At 37.8% G+C, this 22587-nt stretch overlaps 3 protein-coding genes across 4 annotated transcripts in view; 2 read left to right on the forward strand and 1 right to left on the reverse strand.

Annotated features, from left to right (window-relative positions):
• Positions 1-15603, forward strand: part of LOC105389987 (suppressor of lurcher protein 1) — a 312632-nt gene extending 297029 nt beyond the window's left edge. For both annotated transcript variants that reach the window (XM_038119808.2, XM_038119809.2), the window contains 5 exons: positions 11832-12018; positions 12405-12595; positions 12973-13180; positions 14780-15024; positions 15325-15603. In XM_038119808.2, coding sequence (XP_037975736.2) covers positions 11832-12018; positions 12405-12595; positions 12973-13180; positions 14780-15024; positions 15325-15395 — 902 coding nt within the window. In that variant the 3' untranslated portion in view covers positions 15396-15603. The remainder of the gene's footprint in view (positions 1-11831; positions 12019-12404; positions 12596-12972; positions 13181-14779; positions 15025-15324) is intronic.
• LOC105389980 (DNA ligase 3) lies at positions 6309-11307 on the reverse strand. Its single transcript, XM_038119804.2, has 4 exons — positions 9254-11307; positions 8924-9077; positions 8366-8629; positions 6309-7504 (listed from the first exon to the last, which is right to left on the reverse strand). The coding sequence occupies exons 1-4, from the start codon at positions 10850-10852 to the stop codon at positions 6684-6686; spliced, it is 2838 nt and encodes a 945-aa protein (XP_037975732.2). The 5' UTR covers positions 10853-11307; the 3' UTR covers positions 6309-6683.
• Positions 15604-16278: 675 nt separating the features above from the next.
• Positions 16279-22587, forward strand: part of LOC105389988 (cadherin-99C) — a 94784-nt gene continuing 88475 nt past the window's right edge. Inside the window, exon 1 of the mRNA XM_048633587.1 lies at positions 16279-16590. The gene's annotated coding sequence lies outside the window, so the exon portion shown is untranslated. The remainder of the gene's footprint in view (positions 16591-22587) is intronic.

The raw sequence follows: 22587 nt of genomic DNA on the forward strand, positions 1-22587 counted from the left end.
ACACCATACATTACGACCGTATATTTCACACACCATAATAAAGTACGTTTCAGTGAAACAAACGACACGCAATGTGCGACGGCAAACGAGCCAACGCGCATAATGGCAGACGGTAAATACCCGCACAGTTGAGCTTGCCAATCGCCGTGATAAAATCAATTTGCACCTCCCTGTATAGAGTGGAATTTCATCAGTGAACGACCTGAGGTCAATGTATAAGAAGTAATTAAGAACTTCAGCTGAAAATCTTGAAAATATACTTAAAAACAAAAATGCCTTTATAAACTGAATACCTAATGATTTTTCTAATAAGGACTCAAAATGACGACATCGTAGACCACAGGTACAAAAATCCTGCTTTCAGAGCTTGGTGGCGTGGGTTCGAATCCTGACCTGGCCATAAATTCGACTGATAGGCACTAATTGTGGTTTGAGATATCTTCACATAGAATCATTAATAAAACCTGTGTTAAAGATACCTGCTGATACATGCAGGTATGAGGATACCTGCTTTATCAGTGATTGAACACTAATAAGCAGTGTCGATCACTGATAAACCCCCACCCTCTTCAAGGGTGGCACCCATAACACGCTTCGCCATCCAACATCACACGACTTCCTTACCCCTTGGGACAGATTCGGTGCCATACCATATGAATGTTTAACTGTATCTTCAAACATTCACTTTGAACTCTGTAGCTTCATTATCTTGGAGTACGTTTTAATATTAAATAGCAACCCGGCTATATGTATAATGATGCACACAAAGGCTGCCTTCAGAAGAATCTTTCATGTGAGTGAGTTTATCTTTTGTGAAGAGCGGACTTTGGCCATTTTGATAAAGGATTCTCTGTCGTACCTAAGAGATAATATCTACTATGAAGTGGTTTATTCTGTACTGAACTGAACATTCTAATGGAAATCCTTCATAAAATATTGTTCTTTTTAAATTCCCAACAGAAAACTGGGTGCAATTCTACGTGATTCTACGTAAGTCTGTGTTTGTTCCGAATTATTACCAATTTCGTAATATATTTTGTTAGATTAGTGATGCGGTTGAGAGTGTTATTGATTATGTTTCATTATAATGAGTCGAGCCGTTCAGTATTTGTGGCTTCAGCTGTTTGATATCCTATATTAATTATTATAAGCAAAGCAAAATTTAAAGAGAACCTCATAAAAAATTGCAACCTTGTAGCTTCTAATATACCTAAAGATTATAATGTAAGTAGTAAACCATAGATAGGTAATAATTCTCTGAGTACTTTACCTAGGTTTCAAGTATGGCTCCTAAGTGCAATATTTGCATATTCAGAACCTAAGAACGGATATGAGAAGGTAGCCTAGGGAAAACGTAATAGCTTAGTACATCTTAGCGAACGTCTATGTTCAGACTAACTTAGGTATTGTACTTGTTGATATAAAATTCTTGTAATCCAATTATATAATTTTAAAAAGTCTTGATATGATAAATTATTTTGAGTTTTATATTGTAAATTCACCACTTTCTCATGATTTATAGAATATTTTTTTGTAGTGTAAGTACTTCATTCATAATTATTTAGTCCATCTATTTGTTTAAGACGGTACTTTAATCGATGTATTTCTTTATTATTCTACACCCTTTTGTTTTTTTTAATAAACGCATTTTCTTGTTGGTCTTCATTAGGTAGGGTGCAACAAAAGGGGAGTTACTATAAAAGTACCCTGTTTTTCCTATCTTTCACGCATCGCATTCAGTATTCTTCGTATAGAAATTCACACAAGTGCGTCCACTTCATCGGCATTGCCGACGCCGCCGCGCCGTCTCTCCATACATTTATGAAAATCCGTTTTGGTCCAATTCGTACGATACCAATAGGTAAACGCTTACCTATGTAGATTGTCATATATTTATATAAACTAATCAAATCAATGTAACCTACAACTAAAACCTACCTACCGCTCATCAGTTAAACTACATATTTGAGTAGCTAATTATGCATGTACGGAGGTGGCATTCCACTAGTTCACGCGACACCAGCCTGCTCAAACACGGCGGGTTTGTGCACCTAATTCGGAACTTAAATAAATAACTAGCGAGATACTGGCACAATCAGCGCACAGGCAGGGAGGCTATTCTACTTACCACACGACCACGTGTAAGGTGTATTTCAATGAAGTTAGCTAACCATTCAGGTGAGTAACAATCTGTGTAACTACTAACTAGAACTAGACTCTGAAAGTCACTTTGCTCGAGACTGTACATATTAAAATTAATAAGCATTTTCGGCATAGGTAGTAACTATTTCGAAATGTGCGACTGTAAAATGTGATCTCAAACTGTAGGTATTCACAAGTTTTTTACATTTTCGTTTTCACATTACGTTAGCAGAATCCGTCCCAGCTCAAATTCTAGTCAGGTGTTTATGTAAACAAGCAGAATTCGGATACAACCAAGCTCGCACCCGAAACTGAGGTGTAAATTATTAATTTATTTGCTCTTACTCATGTGCGAACCTGGCTCGCTGCATGTTGGCATACGTGAGGATAAGGATAGCAATAGCTGGTATATGAAGAAGGTGTAAGATATCTATTTGCGGAAATACTTACAAAAAGTAGTAAAATCAAGAAAACGGGTAAGTTACAAAAATTACGTCATGATAAGTGAAAAGTTCAATATTCATAAAACAACGCCTCGAGTACAAGGACTTTTCTCGGGTAATGTTCATAACATCATTCGTTTACTTTATAATGACTCGCCAGCAGAGATATTGTAACTTGCATGAGCTGCCGAAAAAAAGAACGGTCAGGCGCTAAAATAAAATAAGGAAATACAATCATTTAAATAGTATAAACCATAGATTAATGTACAGCGTGTTCAACACGGTATTTGGCAGCGATAAACGACTGTTTTAGGCGTGAGCATAACGTATGTCAGAATACCAGAGTTAACTAAATACCTAGGTAGCACATAAGCATAACATAATGCTATTCAGAGTTCCGAATGCCCTCAAAACGCGAGTAACATGGCCTGAAGGCGCCTCAGGCTGTTATTGTGCTACTCTGTTTAATTTCATATGAAACGGTTGGATTTCGCACGATTTGCTTAACAATGTTTGTTCAAGCAATTTTTGTTCCGTTCATTAGTTGTTTACGTTTGTTATTTGGGCTGTTGTTTATTCACGAGGCTCGCACAAACTAAGGGAGTGTGGGGATGAAGAATATTGTATATACAGGCTGTTGCGAATGGTATGCTGTAGGTACTTAGTTAACAAAGCCTGAAATATGTGATGATGTATTATCAGGGCAAAAAGCGACTGATGACTTATCTGACTAACTCCAGTTCCAGTTAGATTTTAATATGATATTATGAGACATAATTATGGTTACAGTATCTAGGCTGCGTTTTATAATGGAGTTTCCATGGTAATATCTTTTAAGGTGAAGAGAAACCTGCAGGCAAAATCTAGTAGACAATATTGAGACTAAGCTCAACTCAGACTCAGACCTTTAACCAAGACCTGGAGCTCAGATAGTTGTGGAAGTTTTAAATACTTCTTCAGCTTTATCCTGCATTCAGTCCCGAAGTTTCTCTATCCATTGCAAAACTCGTGATTGCTTGTAAGAACAGCGGTGCGCCGAGTGTGTTGTTTTGATAGCTAACAATAAACTACAACAGTTACTGTTTTCTTATAAGTACATTTGCTAGATAGGTATTGACACAAAATGATGCTAGATTGTAGATAGTGGTACGTTAGCTGAGATGCTAAACCAACACATATCTTCCCCAAATACGTCCAAACTTGACAAGCCGCGCCGGCGTGCCCCAAATATACCTACCTATGTAGTGTAGAAGCAAAGCGAGAGCGACCCAAATACCACCGAACCTTGCAACTTGACCGTCTCACCACAATGAATAGCAACGTCAAAGCACAATACTGTATTCTAAACTGATAAAGTGCTGCTAAAGGTTGTGTGGTTGAATTTTAACTGTAAATTTCTCGTCACATGGAACTATTAACAGGGTCGTAACATAACCTAACCGACGCATTCAACATCAAAAGTCGCATAACTTTTAAACGGCTTAGCCGATTTTGATGAATTGTGGCTAAGAACACTCGGGGTAGCATTAGGTATCTATGTTCCGTAAAAATATTTATGCTACCATAGACACGTTAAACTTACAACACCCCTCTTTAGCGTCGGGATTAAACAACCAGCTATATGGACAGCTTTATTAGGTAGGTACTTAAGTATATCGGGTACCTACTTTGAATTTGGGTAGTGGGTGCATTGATAAAACCCCACCTTATTCCTGCTCGAAGTACGTCCCCGCATTGCCGAGTTGGCGTCAGATAAAACTGTTCCACAGTACAGAATCTAATTGAAAGTTCTTAGTTGAGGCAGTTATCGGATGGTATCGCTGGCATAGTTTGCAGTTTAATGCTGCGGATTGCTGCATTTCAGGACGTTTGCTGGTTGTTTGGTACCCACTCTACATTGGGAGATAGGTAGGTCAGTAAAGTTCAGCTATAATTGTAGAGACAGCTAGAAGAGCTAGTCTGGTTAAGTTTGTGAGATATAAATCTGACAAAGCTCTGAAAAAATTTATTATTACAGTCAGATTAGCGATGATTGGCTAGGGCTTTTTCACCGTGGTGTGTGGTGTGCAATTGTGCATACAAAGTATTATTTTGATCTATTTTTTATAAAACGTAGCCATGTTATAGAATACTTAAGTAAGTAATCAAAGAACCGCATTTGAATCGGTCTTTGGGGAGCCACACATATATAAACATTGTTACTTTAAACTTTAAGATTGCTATGAGAATACCTTTACGACTTTACGGAAATAATTCGATCGATCTAAACGTCAGAATGAACTACAAGTGGCTCCCTCTACGATCGTTTTATCTTTAAAGAAAAGAGGGGTCCTTTCTATAGTTTTATCAATTATCTATCACTCAATCTTGTCTCTATTTTCTTTATCACCCCAAACATCGGAAACAGAGAAGTCGACCCTAAATGCAACCCTTGCCGTTGAAAATCAGCCCTTAACAACATGAACTCAAACACGATGTTCAATGTATTTTACTTAAGTATAGAATATTTACCTACCCTATTGTAGTTCCCTGTAGCTTCATTCGCTATCTCGGGAACTCGGGTGTTTCATGTCTATTGTAGTAGAAGCCTTTATTCAACTACCTTTACCTTCCTCATAGAATAGTGCGGTCTTGAGGTGATCATTTGATAAGAGCGACAAGACCTTGTTATTCAATATTTTGAGTTCGTGGTATGGGGGAGTGTATGTATACTGAGTGACAAAACATATTGAAATATATTTTACTGGGGGAACTACTCGTATGGATACTGTTATTTCAATTACTGAGTTACACAGGTGGATGCTTATAATAAATACAAGGAAAAACAATGTGTGTAGGTATTTGTGTAAACATATGGAGATGCTGGAGGCGTTGGAGCATCCCCATGCAAAGGGAGGATCCTCCGACCAGGCCGGGTGGTGTGGCCTGGCGGGCAGCTGCCCAACGGTTAGCGTTGGGGATTTCTATATATTGCAGAGTAGGTGAGAAACTTCGAATGCGCGATGTAGGATTTTCATAGTAATTTGCGTAGTTCCCATACATCTTCTCTGTATTGCGTCGGGACTGTGAGTGCGGTGAGGAGTCCCCAGTGAGTCGGGGTGATGCTGCAGTGGCGATGTCCACGGTGAGTCGGGATGAGCCTGCAGTGGAGCATGGTGGCAGAGTGCTGCGTCGACCAGGAGAGGCTGGCTCTGCTTGCTGACCGGCCGAAGTGCAGTGGTGCTGTGCCAAGTTGCTGGTGTGGGTCGAGGGTGTGACCAGGCCTGCGCGTTCGCTGCATGCTGGTGGTCATGATGCCCTTTGAGACCGGATGCTGGCTGGTTGGCTCCAGGGGCTGCTTGCTGAGAGTTCTGCTGCACGGCTGTTGAGGTGAGGAGAGAAAGTCGATGGGAGATGGCGTGGAGGCTGCTTTGCGGGTCTTCAGAAGGCTGCGCTGATGTTCTTTACGGGGTCACCACTATGGAGATGCTGGAGGTGTTGGAGCATCCCCATGCAAAGGGAGGATCCTCCGACCAGGCCGGGTGGTGTGGCCTGGCGGGCAGCTGCCCAACGGTTAGCGTTGGGGATTTCTATATATTGCAGAGTAGGTGAGAAACTTCGAATGCGCGATGTAGGATTTTCATAGTAATTTGCGTAGTTCCCATACATCTTCTCTGTATTGCGTTCCGAGCGCCATCTGTTGATCTTCCTCTGAACTAGTGGCTAGGAGTCCGCCACAAACATGTTTATTAATTAATAACCTGTTATTTTAACAAAAAAATATTTATTTAAAAAATCATTCATTATTATCGGTGAGAATAGATTAAAAAAAGTTTATAGTTTAATACCGTTTAACGGTACCTGGTGTCCAAATACGGAACTAAATGCCTTAGTTGCTAAGATTTAGTTTAACGATTCGCCAAAAGGTGGCGTTAAATAAATATTATTATATAATCAGTATGCAGGTTGTGAGATTTCAATAAAAGTTCTGTATATAACTAAGCTACGTACAGGATATTTTTTGTAAGTGAAGAACAATGTATTTACCCGTAAATTCAGTTAGCTTTACAAGGTTATTTCTGTCATAGACAATTAGTAAAAACGTAGAGCACTGTAAAGTTATGGTTCAACAGTGACAGAAAACCTTTTAGTATCACACAATTTCACATCATTTATACATTTTACCAACCAACTTCTTATTACATGTCGTACATGGGAAGGCAGTTTGTCTTTTAATTTAGTCATGTTCTTAAATTCTATTCTACTACTGTTGTGAATGACGAAGTCTACATCTGTACATTTTAGGGATTTGACAACTTTACCTCCGTAGCCAACCCAATGTCTTTCAAAATGTCGCCTCTCATCTTCAGGAAAGCTGATGAAATCCGGGTAGAAACCTATTTTCTGGTCTTTAAATGCGTCCGGCAACGGATTTTCCGGTACAAGTTCGAACTTTATTTTCTCTTTTTTGATTTTTTCACTTGATTTGCTTTTTTTACTATCTGTACTGGCATTGAGTTTGTCTTTGCTATCTGTACTGACATTGCTTTTGTCTTTACTGTCTGTACTGGTATTGCTTCGGTCTGATGTGTCCATTTTTTCAGATGCTGTCGAGCTATCCAGTTCTTCCTTTTTAACCTTTTTCCTTTTCGGTGAGTTTTGAGTCTTTGAAAAATATGCGTCTATTTTCTTTTCCTTTGACGGACTAGCTTTGACTTTCTTCGTTGGCGGTTCGCTGACATCCGACTTTGAGGCTGTTTCAGCCAATTTGTTCAGTAGCGAAACGTCTGTTTTTTCTTTGGACGTTTTGAACAGATGTTTCAGTTCGTCCAAGTTAGTTGCGGTCTCCCAGTTCTTGTCGTCTCGTATTCGGGTGACTCTCGGGAAACGGACGGAGATTCCGTCAGCCGTGTGTATGTTTGCTTTTGTGAATTCCGTTCCTGTAACAAAGAAATTAATAGACATTGTAATAACATTTTAAAGATTATGTTAAATATAATGTGGTCGTGATAATATATGCATCCCGGGACACAAAATTAAATATCGTATGCAAGTACGATTAGGCTATAAAGGAGCTACGTTATTTTTCATTACTAAAATAAATTTTCCAAATACTAGAGATAAATGTGCCAATATAAGCATTCAAAGTGCTAATGTCGTAGTGTAAAGTGGTAACAAATATAGACATTGGAAGTGCCCTATCTAAATACGGACATGCTTTTAGCTAGTAGCTTTTAACGTATTTTAAATACGTGAATCGTTACGAGTTTTAAGCCTATCAGTAGGTCAGTTACAAATTATATATATATGTATTCTTAACCTGAATACTGAAATATATTTAAATACTTGATTTTTTACATTTATGGTACAGTTGTCAGTAAATGATAAAAGGCAAGTGTAGGTTTGTTGTGGGATGCCCTACGGCACTGGACCGCTTACCTTAGATACTGTGTGTGTGTAGTGGTTATAGGCTGATGATGATTATATTAATAAAAAAAAATTAAAAATTAAAAAAAACACGCACTCACGCCTTGTACTAATGTACTCCCTTGCGGGGTAGGCAAAGGTGCATTGCTGCACCCACTTTTCGCCAGAGTGTTATGATGGTCCCAATGTAATAGGGGGCGGGCCTATTGCCATTTTACGGGCACATCCAAGACCCGAGGACAAATATCTGTGTTTAAACAAATATCTGCCCCAGCCGGGAATCGAACCCGGGACCATCGGCTCAGTAGTCAGGGTCACTAACCACTACGCCATTCGGTCGCCTTATATTAGTAATGTAAATATATGTCACTCACCAGTAATCTCCCAAACCGGCTGTTGCTTAGGATCTCTAGCCACAAAGTCCGGCACCAAACCCTTATTACAATCCAGCCAGCTCGGTATCTTGTTACTATCCTGGGATATCTTCACCATGAGTGGACCGAGTTCCTTCTGTAGCCGCTCCAGGGTGCTGTCATCATGTCCTGTATGTACCTTGGTGACGGTGACCCAGATTTTCCGGCGCGTGTCGAGACACCCCATCAGGAATACCGACATCATGCCGCCCTTTTTGCCTGTGCCTGTGAAGTAGGATAAACATTGCGTTGTTAAATTATACAATAAAAAATCGTAATAAAGCCAAATTGAAAAGTACAATATTTCTTAATTTAAATAACTACAATGTCTTTATGAGTGTGTTGTTTGAATTATAAGCTATATTCACCTTGCTCACTCTAATTGAACCTTTATCATCATCAGCCCATACTCATCATCAGGCCATACTCATCCACTGCTAGATATAGGAGTACATCAACATTCTGTCCACTTCCTTGTCATCCAGCCACTTCAGGCTACTTTTAAAAATAACTACTCACCAAACCAAGCCCCAAGCACCACCAGATCAGCTGTATCGGCCATGGCTCCCCCAAACAGGTAGTCTTTCTTCACCTTCAGCCAGTGTCGTTTTCCAGGCTCATAGGTGGATTCTAGATCTTTGAGCACTAAGCCTTCTAGGCCCAATTGGAGAACCTTAAATGTAAAGTCATAGTGAGTTAGTTTTAACATTGTGTTCAAATAATATTATTTCTCTGTATAAAGAAATGAAGCTATGAAAGGGCCATAAATAATCATGAATGATAGGTATATGTACAACAAACAGAATATAAGGATATAGGACATGTTGTGAATAATCTCAGTACACTTACCTCAGCAATCATGCTGGCTAAATCACCTGGCTGCTTTATAAGCTTCTGTTCAGAGAACATGACATGATTCTCTATCTCCTTCATATGTTCATACAAGATCTCTCTTCTCTTTCTAATTGGTATGTCCAGCAGTACTTTACCATTATAGTACAGACAGTCAAATACAAACAAGCATACTGATGCATCAGTGAATGCTGACTGCTTGTGAATGCCAAGAGTGCCAAACGGCAATGGCTTCCCAGTCTTTACATCAACCATAAGTACTTCCGCATCTAAAATCAGATCTTCACCTTTAGGGAATGCTTTCGGTAGATAATCTTTGAAGTGACTGACTTTATGTGCCATCACAGGTTTCAATGATCTCGAAAAGTACTTAAATTCATGCCCCTTCTTGTGTACTTGGACTCTTTCCCCATCATATTTAATTTCAGAGAACATTCCGTTAGGACATTTCTTCATTGCCATTTCAACGGACTTGCATGCTTCAGCCAACATCGGCAGAACTGGAGTCATGATTTGAACTTGAGCTTTCACAGTTTCCTGAATAGAATCCTTGTGTTTAACACCGCTGCTGTTTTGCAAAACTCTTTCTAAGACCATGTCAAGGTTTCTTGAAGTCTGAAAGACTTTGTAAGCATCTGGGTGCACACCTTCTAGAATATGCTTAGGACCAGCATTGATTCTTAGGTCACCTTTAATAAGCCTTATAATCATTTTAATGTCATCTACTGTACATCGTTTAACTATTTTCTTGAAATGGTATATCTGCTCTTCTTCTTTTGTCAACTTTGAGAGGTCTTCTAAGAAGTTTTCAACATCATGAATAGTTAGTTTACTTTCCGATGCAGGTTCATAAGTTCTGGATTTCTTAAAGAAGTGTTTGACCGTGTCTGCAACGTCCCCTTGCTCTAAATGCGTCAACATATCATCATGATCTGTGTTGAATATTCGTGAAAATAATTTCACTAACTGCTTACTTTTTAAGTTATAAACTCTTTTTGTAACTTGGGGAAGGAGGAGCTTGCACCACAGTGCAATGTCACCTTGGAAAGAGTTACCGTCAGTACCTTTAGTGAAAAAACTGTTAACAACAGAAGTTTTGTCCAAGTAAGCATCATGTCTAGAGATTCTTTTGCACAAATTTATAAATTCTATGAAATTATTATCATCTGTTTTTATAACTTCTTTATCCTTGCTTTTAGGGGATCCCTTGGAAGTACTTGGTTTGTTTATATTCAACTCATTTTTCAATACCTTAGCTGTATACTTTCCACTGTTCTTTTCCTCATATAATTTCTCCATGTCATTTAATTTGTTTAGTAAAAATTCTTGGTCTTCTTTTGATATTGCTTCCCAGTTTCCTATATCGTCTACGGAATCAACCCTTTTGGTAGCCGGTCTCTGTTTCAAAAGAGCGGTCATGAAGCAATCTACATGATACCATGATTTCATCTGTTGGTTTTCGCCATAGGGGCTTGCTACTATCTTAGCGATTCGTAGTTCACCATTAGGGCACTTGTCCTTACAACCCTTGCACCCTGCTCGCCCCCCTTTAGCTCGATCGACGTAATAAGGTTGAAATTGCGAACTTTCCGACATGATTACGAAGAGGTTATGTGGCTAGTAAATATTGATTTTCCGCTCACATGCGCACTAGGTTACGGTTAGAATTTAATAATTTACAAAACTTTGCTTCATTGTTCAATGGCACAACATTTAACTTGATTTTTAGTTTGTTTACTCGATAAATAAACACCAACAATGCCGACGCACACCAGCGAATCGTAACTGTCAGCTGTTAATGTCAATGTCAATGTCAATTGTCATCTGTCATTGTCATTCAGTTTGTCAACGATTGTAAAATGCGTTCATAATCTACTGCTGGTAAGCGAATAAGTTAGGAATGGACCAAATGAATTTCATTTTATGACTTTTGTATAAGATTTGATGGTTTTCATTACAAATGAACATGAAATAAAATATTTTAATGATATATATTTAAGCAGGTTATCATATAAACTATTTAATATAAATAAATAACAATCTTACATAGTATGATATAAACGCACTCAGATAATAGGAAGGTGCGTTTCAAATACAACCTACCTAAATGTATAAATACTTTTTTGGTAGGTATTGATTGCGGAAAGTTGATCATTACTGTATTGATTGCAGGACAAGTTAATTTCACATTTACAGAGAAAAAAGTAAATAAAACACAACATTCTAATACCTCATTACTTTGGTTTATTTTGGTTACTATACGTTTTAAGTACTTACTTATTATTAACTTAAAAGCTTAGAACACCTTAGACATAATAAATAATAATATACTACCTTATTATTATAGATCTATCTATAGACAATGCTGCACGCACTTTTGATAACTGTTGACCATAGAGAAAAAATAAACAGTTGCTGTTGACTATTTCAGTCTCGAAAGATATTATTATAGGTATTTCTTAATAAAAATATGAAATGATTGAGTAACTAGGTAATTACCTACTTAGGTGTATCCCTTAATTATTGTAATTTTTGTCGATCCCACATTCAGAACGCGTATTTTCTCTCTTTCCAGCTTCCTCGTGTCACCAGGAGTTCAGCAGCGATGGCACCAAGCACGGCACCCTATCTTCACCCAACTACCCTGCGCCGTACGCCGCGAACACTCACTGCCACTACGAGTTCTTCGGGCGAGGCAAGGAGAGGGTTAGACTACAGTTTCAAGACTTCTATCTTCATAAGCCTGCAGACAGTTCTATAGAGTGAGTTGAAAGTTTAAAATAAGTACTTAACTATATATTTTTCATATCTTTAGGTGATTAAAAAAAATTAACACTTAACTATACCGTTGAATTATAGGTATTTTTATCTATGCCATTATTCCCTTGTTGAAGAAAGAAACTTTAGCTAATGTCGTTTAATCTATGTCTGTCCCTTTCATTCAGTACTCAGTATAGTGTCAAAGCAAGGCAGCAATAATTGTATTTACTTAGTTAAGTACTTTAAAATGTTGATGATGATTATATGATGAAAATAATTAGTGTATTTTTTTTATCTTAACTTTTGCAACACCTTGAATAAAGCAACTCTACTCTACTAATTTAAATCACCTGCATTATTCATTAAAAATTCGTCATTTATTTTTCAGCTGTACAAACATGGATTCTCTGCAAGCCTTCGTGAATGTAGACGGCCGTCTAGAGAAGGTGGACTCCTTCTGCGGCACTGATCTGCCGAAGCCAGTCATGTCCAACGGACCCAAGCTCATGCTGGAATTCCGAGGACTACACTCTTCACGACACGCGAGAGGGTTCAAAATATCCTACTCCTTTGTGGAAAGTAAGTTGGAATACTGACCTTCTTGTGTTTTTAGCATAATAGGTATTTATGTTTAATTTCGAAGTAGCTACCTAGTTTCTATTTAAAAGGACAATTACCATCCTCTGCTCCAAATAGGCATTTTGCAAAAATATTTTATGACACATGAGGACTTTTAAAGGCAAATATTTTATGTTGTGTCTGTTTTGACTTCAGCCGTGGCAACTGTGTCAACAAAAATGACGAATGCTTTGAGTTTATTGGCCCCGTTCTCAGTGCAAAAATAAATAATTAAAACTCCAATGTAGTCTGCTCTGCTATTATTCGCAAATCCAGAATAAAGCAACTTAAATCGCTGAATGCAATAATAATACAACAACTCATTTCCTATTTTCCAGATTTCGGAATAACAACAGGGAAACAACTGAAAGAGTTTCCGTGTGCGTTCGTGTACAACAGTACTGAGGCCCGGAACGGTACATTTGCGTCTCCAAACTCCCCTGGCCCGTACCCTCGGGACACGGAATGCACGTACTTCTTCTACGGAGGGGACACTGAGAAGGTGCATCTTCACTTCACCAGCTTTGACGTGGAAGGGGTGCTGCCGTAAGTGTACTAATTATTTTTTTATATATGCGGGGTTATCACCACCGACCATTAGCAATTAGCAATCGACAATCCTTAAGCAGAATCGCTTATCTGTCAAATCTGATGTAACTAGTATGTATGTGACAGGTGTTTGGCAGATGAGCGATCCTGCTTGAGGATTGTTGATTGCTAATGTATCGGTGGTGATACGGTAGCTGTACAAAAGTGCTAACAAAAATCAAATTAAGATCATCATCAAATTCTCATGAGATTACGCATATCAAGATCCATAGCCGACAATGTTTGTCCTCTACGGATCTCACTTGTAAATGTGGCTCAATTGAGAGAGTCGAATCTTTAAAGTACCTAGGCGTAATCATCGACGAAAGATTAACCTTTAAAGAACATATGATCTCAATGTCCAAACGAGTTAGGAAGCTTTTGTACGTTTTCAAAAATCTTCGCGACATAGATGATGGAAAAATTATCAAAATGGTATATTATTCACTTTGTCAGTCCATAATAAACTACTGCATTTTGGCTTGGGGTTGTGCAGCGGCCTCCACACTCATCATTTTAGAGAGAGCACAAAGAGGAGTCTTAAAGGTCGCTCTTAAGAAACCAATTAGATTCCCAACTACTACACTTTATGAAGAAGCCCAAGTTCTTAGTGTAAGAAAACTTTTCTACATGAGGGTGGCTGTTTCAGTTCACAAGAAAACTATAAATTCTGATAACTATCATGAAATGCTTAGAAAGAGAGTCTTCAAATTACCTATACCGTCAGTAAAGTCTTCCTTTGCTCAACGTTTTCGACTTTATACATTCCCATTCATTTATAATAAACTGGTCTATTTGTTTAACTTCAAACACTGCTCCACCTTTGAAACCAAATTAATTATCACCAATCATCTCATAAGCTGGACCTATGATGAATCAGAAAGTCTATTAAAACAGTTAAAATAGCGCACATTTCAGCACACCTCCTGGCACTTACCGCATACACACTTTCTGGCACTCCTTGTAAAGTAATCTATACACACAAACTCACCATAACTCACAAACACACACACACACACACACACACACACACACACACACACACACACACACACACACACACACACACACACACACAAACACACACAAACACAAACACACTTTTTATTTTAATTTCTAACATATATCAAATTTATCCAAGATTGCACTGTATAAGTTTTATGTTCTTGTAAAGCCGTATTTAAATGGGTTAATTATTATCTCTATCCTCCACGGGGCAGGCATTGCCTAGTGTGGGGGTCAGTACATTCACCATATCTTGTATATTTTTAAAGGAAATAAACATTTTTACTTTACTTCATCAGCTCATAATCCCCTCCCACTGGATTACCTAAGTATCTTTTTTGTTATCTATCCAATACCTGTCTAAAATTTAAAAGGTTAGTGATCCAGTGGGATAAATGGCGTCATTGTCATAGCGAGTCATGCTCATTTTGCCTATTTCCGTTGTCCACTCGAAAACTTGTTGATATTGGTCCTGATACTCGTTTGTCGTAGAACATGATTTGTTAAACATGTACGTCCAAGTTATTTACTCTAGTTCTTTGTTTGTTTCAGATGTGAAGCAGTCTCAGCCAGCGACTACGTAGAATTCTCAAACCACATGACAGAAGACAGTAGATATGGCAGATACTGTGGTCAGATGAAGGAGTTTCATGTGGAATCTGAAAGGAATTTCTTCAAAGTCACCTTCAGATCTAACGATCGACTAGATGGCACAGGGTTTATGGCTATCTACCAATTCCTAGAAATAACAGACGAATACCAGTCTCCCATTCAAGATGATGCTGTGAATTTAGATGGTACGGTTACAAATATTGCATAGTTTACATAGGTTACTTATCTATATTCTAAAGCATAAGCATATATTGCTATGGAATAGATCAGATGTAGCAAACATAAATATTCATTCTGCTCATGTCGGTACCCAAAATCTAAACTGTAAAGAATTCTACATCTTAGCTTCCAAGAGAGTTAACATACTTTTTCTACCTTTAACGCGGCAAATATTTATAATTATACCTACAAACCTAGTTCTAAATTCCGAAATTATATCTTCAGTTACTTTGTATACAAGCATTGACTTATTATTTACCTTGCAGGTTTCTTCAGCGGTCTCCTTCTGCTGATCGCCGTCGCCATACCGCAGCTGCATCAATATATCATTGGATGAAGTGATATTAGAATAATTGAATAGCTTAATCCTGTATATTTTGTAAATTATGTGCCATACACTTGTAATTATTGTAGATGTGCAATATTTTCTATAAAATTTAAGTTCTCCTCATTAGCTCCTAAAGACTAAAGCAATATTGAAACACAATAAACGTTTTTTCGAAGAAGGCACGTCATTAAAACACGAATGAACAAATTGAACTGAACATGCCTTTTATTTTCCACACCTAAACCCAAAAACAAGATTATATTTTATAGAATTAGGTACCTACCTACTACCAAGCAGTGGCGAGCTCATGTACCATAATATAGAAGGTTTTATTAGCAATGGCTAGGGCAAAGATTATAGTACCTGCGTAGTATATGTATATTTCTCTAACGAGAAAAGCTAGATATCTACTTACTACAAAAAACCTTGTACCTAACTGAAAAATAAAAGAATTAAATATGATTTGATGGCGCTGATAATGCCTTCATACAACGACCACATATTTTTTTTTATTCAAGTGGTCCAGTACCTATACATCAATCGGCCAAAAAAGTGTGCAGCCGTGCCGCTAGTCGCTATCTTCATCGCACAGTTTTGCAAACTTACTACAAAGGTTGATAAGTTAGGTAACCTTTACCTTCTATAGAAAGCGTTAATAAAGTTCAATAATGTAATTTTGACAATACAATAAAGTACGACAAATTAATATCTCTACTCCGTAAAATTAAGACAGTGTGCTAATCGAATTACCCCGTTGCTGATTAACATTAGCATGCATTCTAGCCGGCAAACAAGTTGCGAAGTTGTACCGTCGCGCTAACAGGTGTGGTGGCGCTGGCATCGCGGCCGCGTTCCAAAGTCGATCCTGCACGCCCCCCACCAAACAAACTCCTTTCTCGATCGAGTTTGCTCGAGTTCGTCCACCGCTTGACGCGTCACCGGTCGGCTGTTCTGTGTATTTCAAACGCGCGAAACTTTTGCCTTCGCTCGTCCATTTTGGAAGTGATAACAATAACAACGAAAAAGTTCAGTGTTTCTCTGAAAAGTGACTGAAAGGATTGGTTTTTCGGTTGGTTGTTGGACTCGTGTGGTAGTGTTAGTATTTTGTGAGTGTGTTTGTGGTCACAGGTGTCGCATTCCTGGGGAGACGCGGCAGCCTCCGGATCCAATAAACAGGTGAACCGCTAGACAACCCTATTCAAAGGTAAGCCTTCACGATTTATTTTCAATATAGATTTAAACAGAATAAAACTTAGTACCTAGATTATAAGAATTTAAACTTAGTAGGTATCTAGTTAAGTTGCCCACAGCCTCCTATTCAAAAGTAAGTTTTCACAATTTATTTCAAGTTACCCACAGCCTTTCATGGCTAGGTAAAACAATAGGTTTTACAGATAGGATTAATCGTAATAAATTCAAAAGTAATAGGTACCTACCTAGTTATACCTAAATATTAAATTATAGGGTAGATACAAAAATCTATAGCTTTACACAGCAGGAAGATCATACCTACCCATTTGTTTTTAGGTAAGTAGGTAACTAAGTACCCATATTTTATTTACCTACCTAGATAGCTGGTATATGTCGGCTAGACTAGGCTTTAGAATGTCCCTACATTTATGAGGAAGTTTTAGTTTCTAGAAAGATTCCCGTATAAGTACCTAACCTACCTCTACCTACCAACAATGATTTCAAAAGGAATAGGTACGCTAGTAATATTTAAGTCAATGCCCGTATAGGAATTGAATAGCTCAATCTCAATAATACTCTCAGGTGCCGAATTCACCTAAAGTACCTACCTGAATATAAAATGAAAGTCGGTAGGGCCTAGCAGATGTAAATTTACTGACGTACATGCAGTCTACCAAGCCGGTAGGGCCTAGGTTGTTGTACCTACCTATGTATGTAGGTGCAGGCACTAACCAAAACAAAGTAATTTGTTACCTTTGGTCTTGAATAGGCATTTAAATAGGTACTTACTAACCAAATACATCTGCATATTATGTGTTATGTGAATAACAATCAGTAGGTACTTACCTAATTAACTTTACCTATCTATATACACATATCCTACCTAAGCTATAGGTGGACTGGTAAGTATGTGGTGGGACATACTTACCAGTCCACCTATAGCTTATGTAGGTGATACAGGGTACTGTAATTACATTAATTATGTTAGTAAGATCAGAGACAGTAGAAAAACAGTAGTTAAATTTAACCTTGTAGGTAGTTTTCTGTTGCCCGAGCACAGGATTCGAAACCTCCGTTTTCGTTGCGTTTCGTCAAATGTCACTGTCAAAATGTAAGGCAAATTTGTTAGATCCAAAAGTGGCATTTGTTTTTTTCATGTTAAGTGGAATTTCACCAAACGCTAAACGTATTTAGTAGCCTGTCATACGTCTGTCAGTTGGTACAAAATGTATTTAAAATTTGATTTAAATACGTTTCGCGTTTGGTAAAAGCGACCCTTCGTGTAGATTCGAAAATAGTATCGAATCCTATGCTCGCGCCTCTGAGCTCCTAGGTCCAATTAAAATGAACATTTATCAACATTAACGTTAAATAAAGTCTCACTTCGGTAGTTATAGGAAGAGTATACCACGAGTATACATACAAATAAAATGCCTTCGGAAATTAAAATACAACATCAATACACTTATGTAAGTACATTATGTTTACCTACGTATGCCCTATGCTATGAATGACAGGCACATAAACAGCCCATGTAGGTAATATGACACCAGCAGTGACTAGCACAAGACGCTTACGATGCATAATGCATAATAATTATCTATCACGATTTAAACGTATTGGCATCGTATTAAAAATACGAAAGCTGCAAATATTGCCTTTGTCTAGGCCCCTAAATGGAAGGCGCTCCTGTTGGACGTCCTGTTCCTCCTGCGTAGTAAGCGAGCTGCGATCCGCTGGACTCAGCTGGAGCGAGGCCAAAAACACAGCTGAAGATAGGCGGAAGTAGCAAACGTTAGTGGAGACCCTCTGCACCTCTGTGGTGCCATAGGACTACAGCAACAACATCGTATTAATGTCGAACGCAAATAAATAGCACAAACAATGGCAGTAATTGGTAAAAGTACGTCCGCACTCGATGTCCTCGCCCGCGAGAGGTCGACCACTATCGAGCTTTTGTCTCGGAATTCGGCATCCGATAGTAACTGTGGGGTCATTCTATACGACGAAAAAGGAAGTTACAGAGCGCTGCTACAACTCTATCTAGTTGTCTTAAAAGTGCCGGCAGCTCTCGTTCTTTCGTTTTTCGTCAATATAGAGTAGCCCTCCTGCACTCGAGATCTGAAGCCAGGCGTGGCAATCGCTGGTTAACTATTTGAACCTATCGATTGCATTCGGTTCCAAGAATTTTAAACGATTACGAAATCGCAATGAAGGATCCATGGCAATCGATTTAATAAATAGATTAAATAGGCATATACCTTACCTGGTGGTGGTGGTTGGATGAGGAAGGCCGAGGACCGAGTGTTGTGGCGCTCCTTGGGAGAGGCCTATGTCCAGCAGTGGATGATTATTGGCTGATGATGATGATGATGATAGCTTACCTACTTACTTTTTTCTCTGTAGTTTTACGAAATGTTTAATTAATCCTCTACATACCTATGTGATGTGTATGGGTCTGTCAACAATCATATAGTTTCAAGCCTGTCTGAGTGGAGAATGCTCTCATTCTAACGTAATTTTATCCCCTTCTTTACTTTACTTTAACAGATACTTGTTTGGGACTAGGTTAAAAACAAGGGCCATAAGCTGAGCTTTCATAGCTGATGTGATGGCATAGAAAAATATTAACAAGAATACTTGTCACCAACATTAACCTACAAATGTCTCTTAGAAACGTACAAGATCTATAAAAACGCCAGTTGATGAGGTAAACCTTTTACTCGCTCTTAAAATGGAAATTGATGAAGAAATAGAGCAAAGTCGACCAGATAAATCCTTTAGACTGTATAGGCTGTTCATGTTTTGTAACAAGAATAACAGCAATCTGAGTGCCACCTACATTGACAGTTGAAGTATTGTGATTTTGCCCCTATATGTCGAAGTTAGTATAAGTTATGAGCAGATATCTAACACTCGTGTATTGTCTTGACTGTCGAGTCTAATATTACGTCAGTATCGACCTCGGCATAAGGTAAGCCGCTCCCGGTAGGGTGAATTGTTGCATACCTTTGATAAATGCTAAGCAAGTCGAAAACAACGGCTACCTTAATAATGTAAATGTGTGTCATAATGTCTTGTTTGTGTTGAATTTTGATCGAAATCTGTCTACTGCTGAAATAGCAATACAGGCGTTTGGTGCAATAGTTTCGGGTGTATAAAAGTACATTTCAGCTATTATATCTTATCGTTTAATATTATGAACGAAGGCTCTATGGAGTATAATAGTCAATTATTTCCAGTATTACACTTACAATTGTTATCAAACATACAATTTCGTATTCGACGAGTTGTAAATTGTTCACTCCGCAGGTATACGATGTTTAATAAGTAATAAATTGATATAATTGTTCAAAACCACAATTAAGATTTGGTCTCTGCTGCCATTAATCGTTTCGTAAACCACAAATAGTGTGCTTAGATCTTGTAAATTCTGCAACTTGTCATACAGTATAAATTAAGGTTCCTTTCGTCCCACTTAAGCTTGAACGGCCTTACTGCATTCCTTTACAGGTTAGATTCGATCACATTGTAAGTGAATCTAGATCGAATCAGGACAAAGAATTCTCATAATGTTTATATGGTAACAATTAGAAATACTTTGATAGAAAGATTCTTAATTTGATTTATCTAATTAACGTTGAGAATCAACTAAACCGTTTAATTGGAAGAAGCTTTCTAAAAATCGATTTGATAATTGCTTCGACGAGGTACGTTTACCTCCAAAAAATGTTTGATGATTTGAGTAACGGCTGTGTGGTTATCATTATTGTGCTCTATTCGACTTAGCTTTTACCCTTATTGCTTTGAATTGTCCAATTTACATACCGAGTATGGTATTCGAGGCGGAATAATCTTTCTTCAAGTAACACTTGTGGGTTTGTTACTACAGTTACTTGCTCTTAGAGTCTGAGTTTTCCAGCCAGTAGTAATAAAAGTTATCTTAACTATCGCCAACATCGCAGTGGTATGCGTAAGAAGGGCTTGTTCTTTTTTGTCTCGACTTTGATAACATCTTGCTTGGACTCCGAGCATTGACTTTTAAGGAGTTTCAGTGGCTTTAAAATAGAATTCGCATTCAAACTAAGTAGAGGTGTATGATAACTGAAACAGGTTAATTGTTTAATTTTAATATAGGTATTTTAATTAATTGATATAGGAACAAAGAGATAATAATATTATATATTTTTTTTAATACCAATTCATTTTCTGTCTGTGTCATACATAATCATAAGTTAATCAATTGTCGTCATCATTGTCTCTATTAGCTTATTTCTGTCCGCCCACAATGTTCAATATTTCATTTTGTTTAAAACAGTGCTGTTGACAAACTAACATGGATTGGGTAGGATAATACGGATCTTGTATCACTAACCTTTTGTCACATTCAAGCCCACGCTGCCGTAGTTTGACCGTGACATGGAAAAAAAACGTGGGAGCACTTTCTTTACTAATCATACATGCACTTGTATGGGTCACATCACATGCTTCTTTAATAAACTATCAAGCTTGGTATCATTTTAAGGTAAATATTCTGCCTGGTAGCACCCACGTAGTGTGATAGTGTCCACTGGTATATATTCTGTTAGTTGATTGGTATAAAAAGGCGGTTGTTAATTTTAACAATTCCAACACACGTAACGCATTCTCAAAAAATAGGTCGCTATAGTTAATATTTCTCTCCACTATCGATATCATAATATGTATTAGGATATCTACTTATCATTGGTGGTGAGTGTCAGGCGATTTATCAGGCGCGATTTTAACCCTGGTTGGAGGATGTCCATTATTAAAAATAAAAGTCCTTTATACCATAAAAATATTACTCGCAAATAAAATCAAGACATCACAAGAATCACAAGAACAATATTAACTCTACCCTCATCATCATCAGTCTGTTTTAATTAAAATTTTTACTACTTGATAAAATTGACTGACTTAAAGTAACCTTTTTGCGTGGCATAAACACAAGATAAATTTAACGACGCATCAAGTAGTCCGTAGTCGTAACGCAAGAAACATCTTATCGATAATTCCTGTAACGATCTCCAGCCATTGCTTTTACGATTCCAATGAAGTAATAAATATAGGAAAAAGTATCAAAGTTAATTGGACATAAAACTTCGCTTAGCGGTTTATTTGCTCTGGCTGGTTCAAAAATGGTTGAGCTCCCAAGTTCTCCGTGATGAAATGCCATCTTTGCTGCGTCTGGAGTGATGCAACGTTTTTTCTCCCTTTCTATCTTCATTAGAGGTGACATAGCCGTCTCTGTCTCGTGACTTCTAACTGTTCCACGTCTTGATGGGTACCACAACCTGTCGGCCTGTGGGAATTTCATTCGGAATAATGGGTTTTGTGGGTTAATTAATGTGCTTGTAAGGCAAGTCCCTTCTATTGTGGTTTTAGATTGTTCAGATTGTGCGAGTGTCTGTTTTCGGTGTCTAATAGAGCCAATAGCTTGTAATGAAGATTAATTGTATGTTTCTTTTCACACGTCTTAACCGAGTACTTTAGTTAAGATAAATTGGTTCGCCGAATGTTAATAGTTTGGCCGAAATCTGCCGAAATCTGCCGAATTCAAAGTTTTTCATACATTAGAGTTCAACGGGGGGTTTGAACTTTCTTTTGGGCGTGGTATGATTTAAGTATTTAATCACAGGGTGGTATACATTGGTGTATATTAGCTCAATTACTAAATATAAAATACGCGTCTTGGTATATCGTAGGTTCTTTAAATATATTGTAATAGATAATTTTAGTTTGATAATGTTTTAATTATAGTTCTTTTTGAATAAATGAGGTAGTTTTATCCTTTTTTACAGCGATAAGTTAAACTCGAATAAGTTGCGTAAAAAAGCATCAACATCCTTTTAAAACATACTAAATTCCGCATAGCTACACTGATGAAGTCACAACACCGCAATCAAATCACCAACCTATTAATAAAATGCGAAACAGGTTTTTTGGCATTTAAATAACGATTGCATTCGAATGCAAATTAATCTATAAA

Source organism: Plutella xylostella, chromosome 6 (genome assembly GCF_932276165.1).
Source record: "Plutella xylostella chromosome 6, ilPluXylo3.1, whole genome shotgun sequence".
NCBI classification, from domain to species: Eukaryota; Metazoa; Arthropoda; class Insecta; order Lepidoptera; family Plutellidae; genus Plutella; species Plutella xylostella.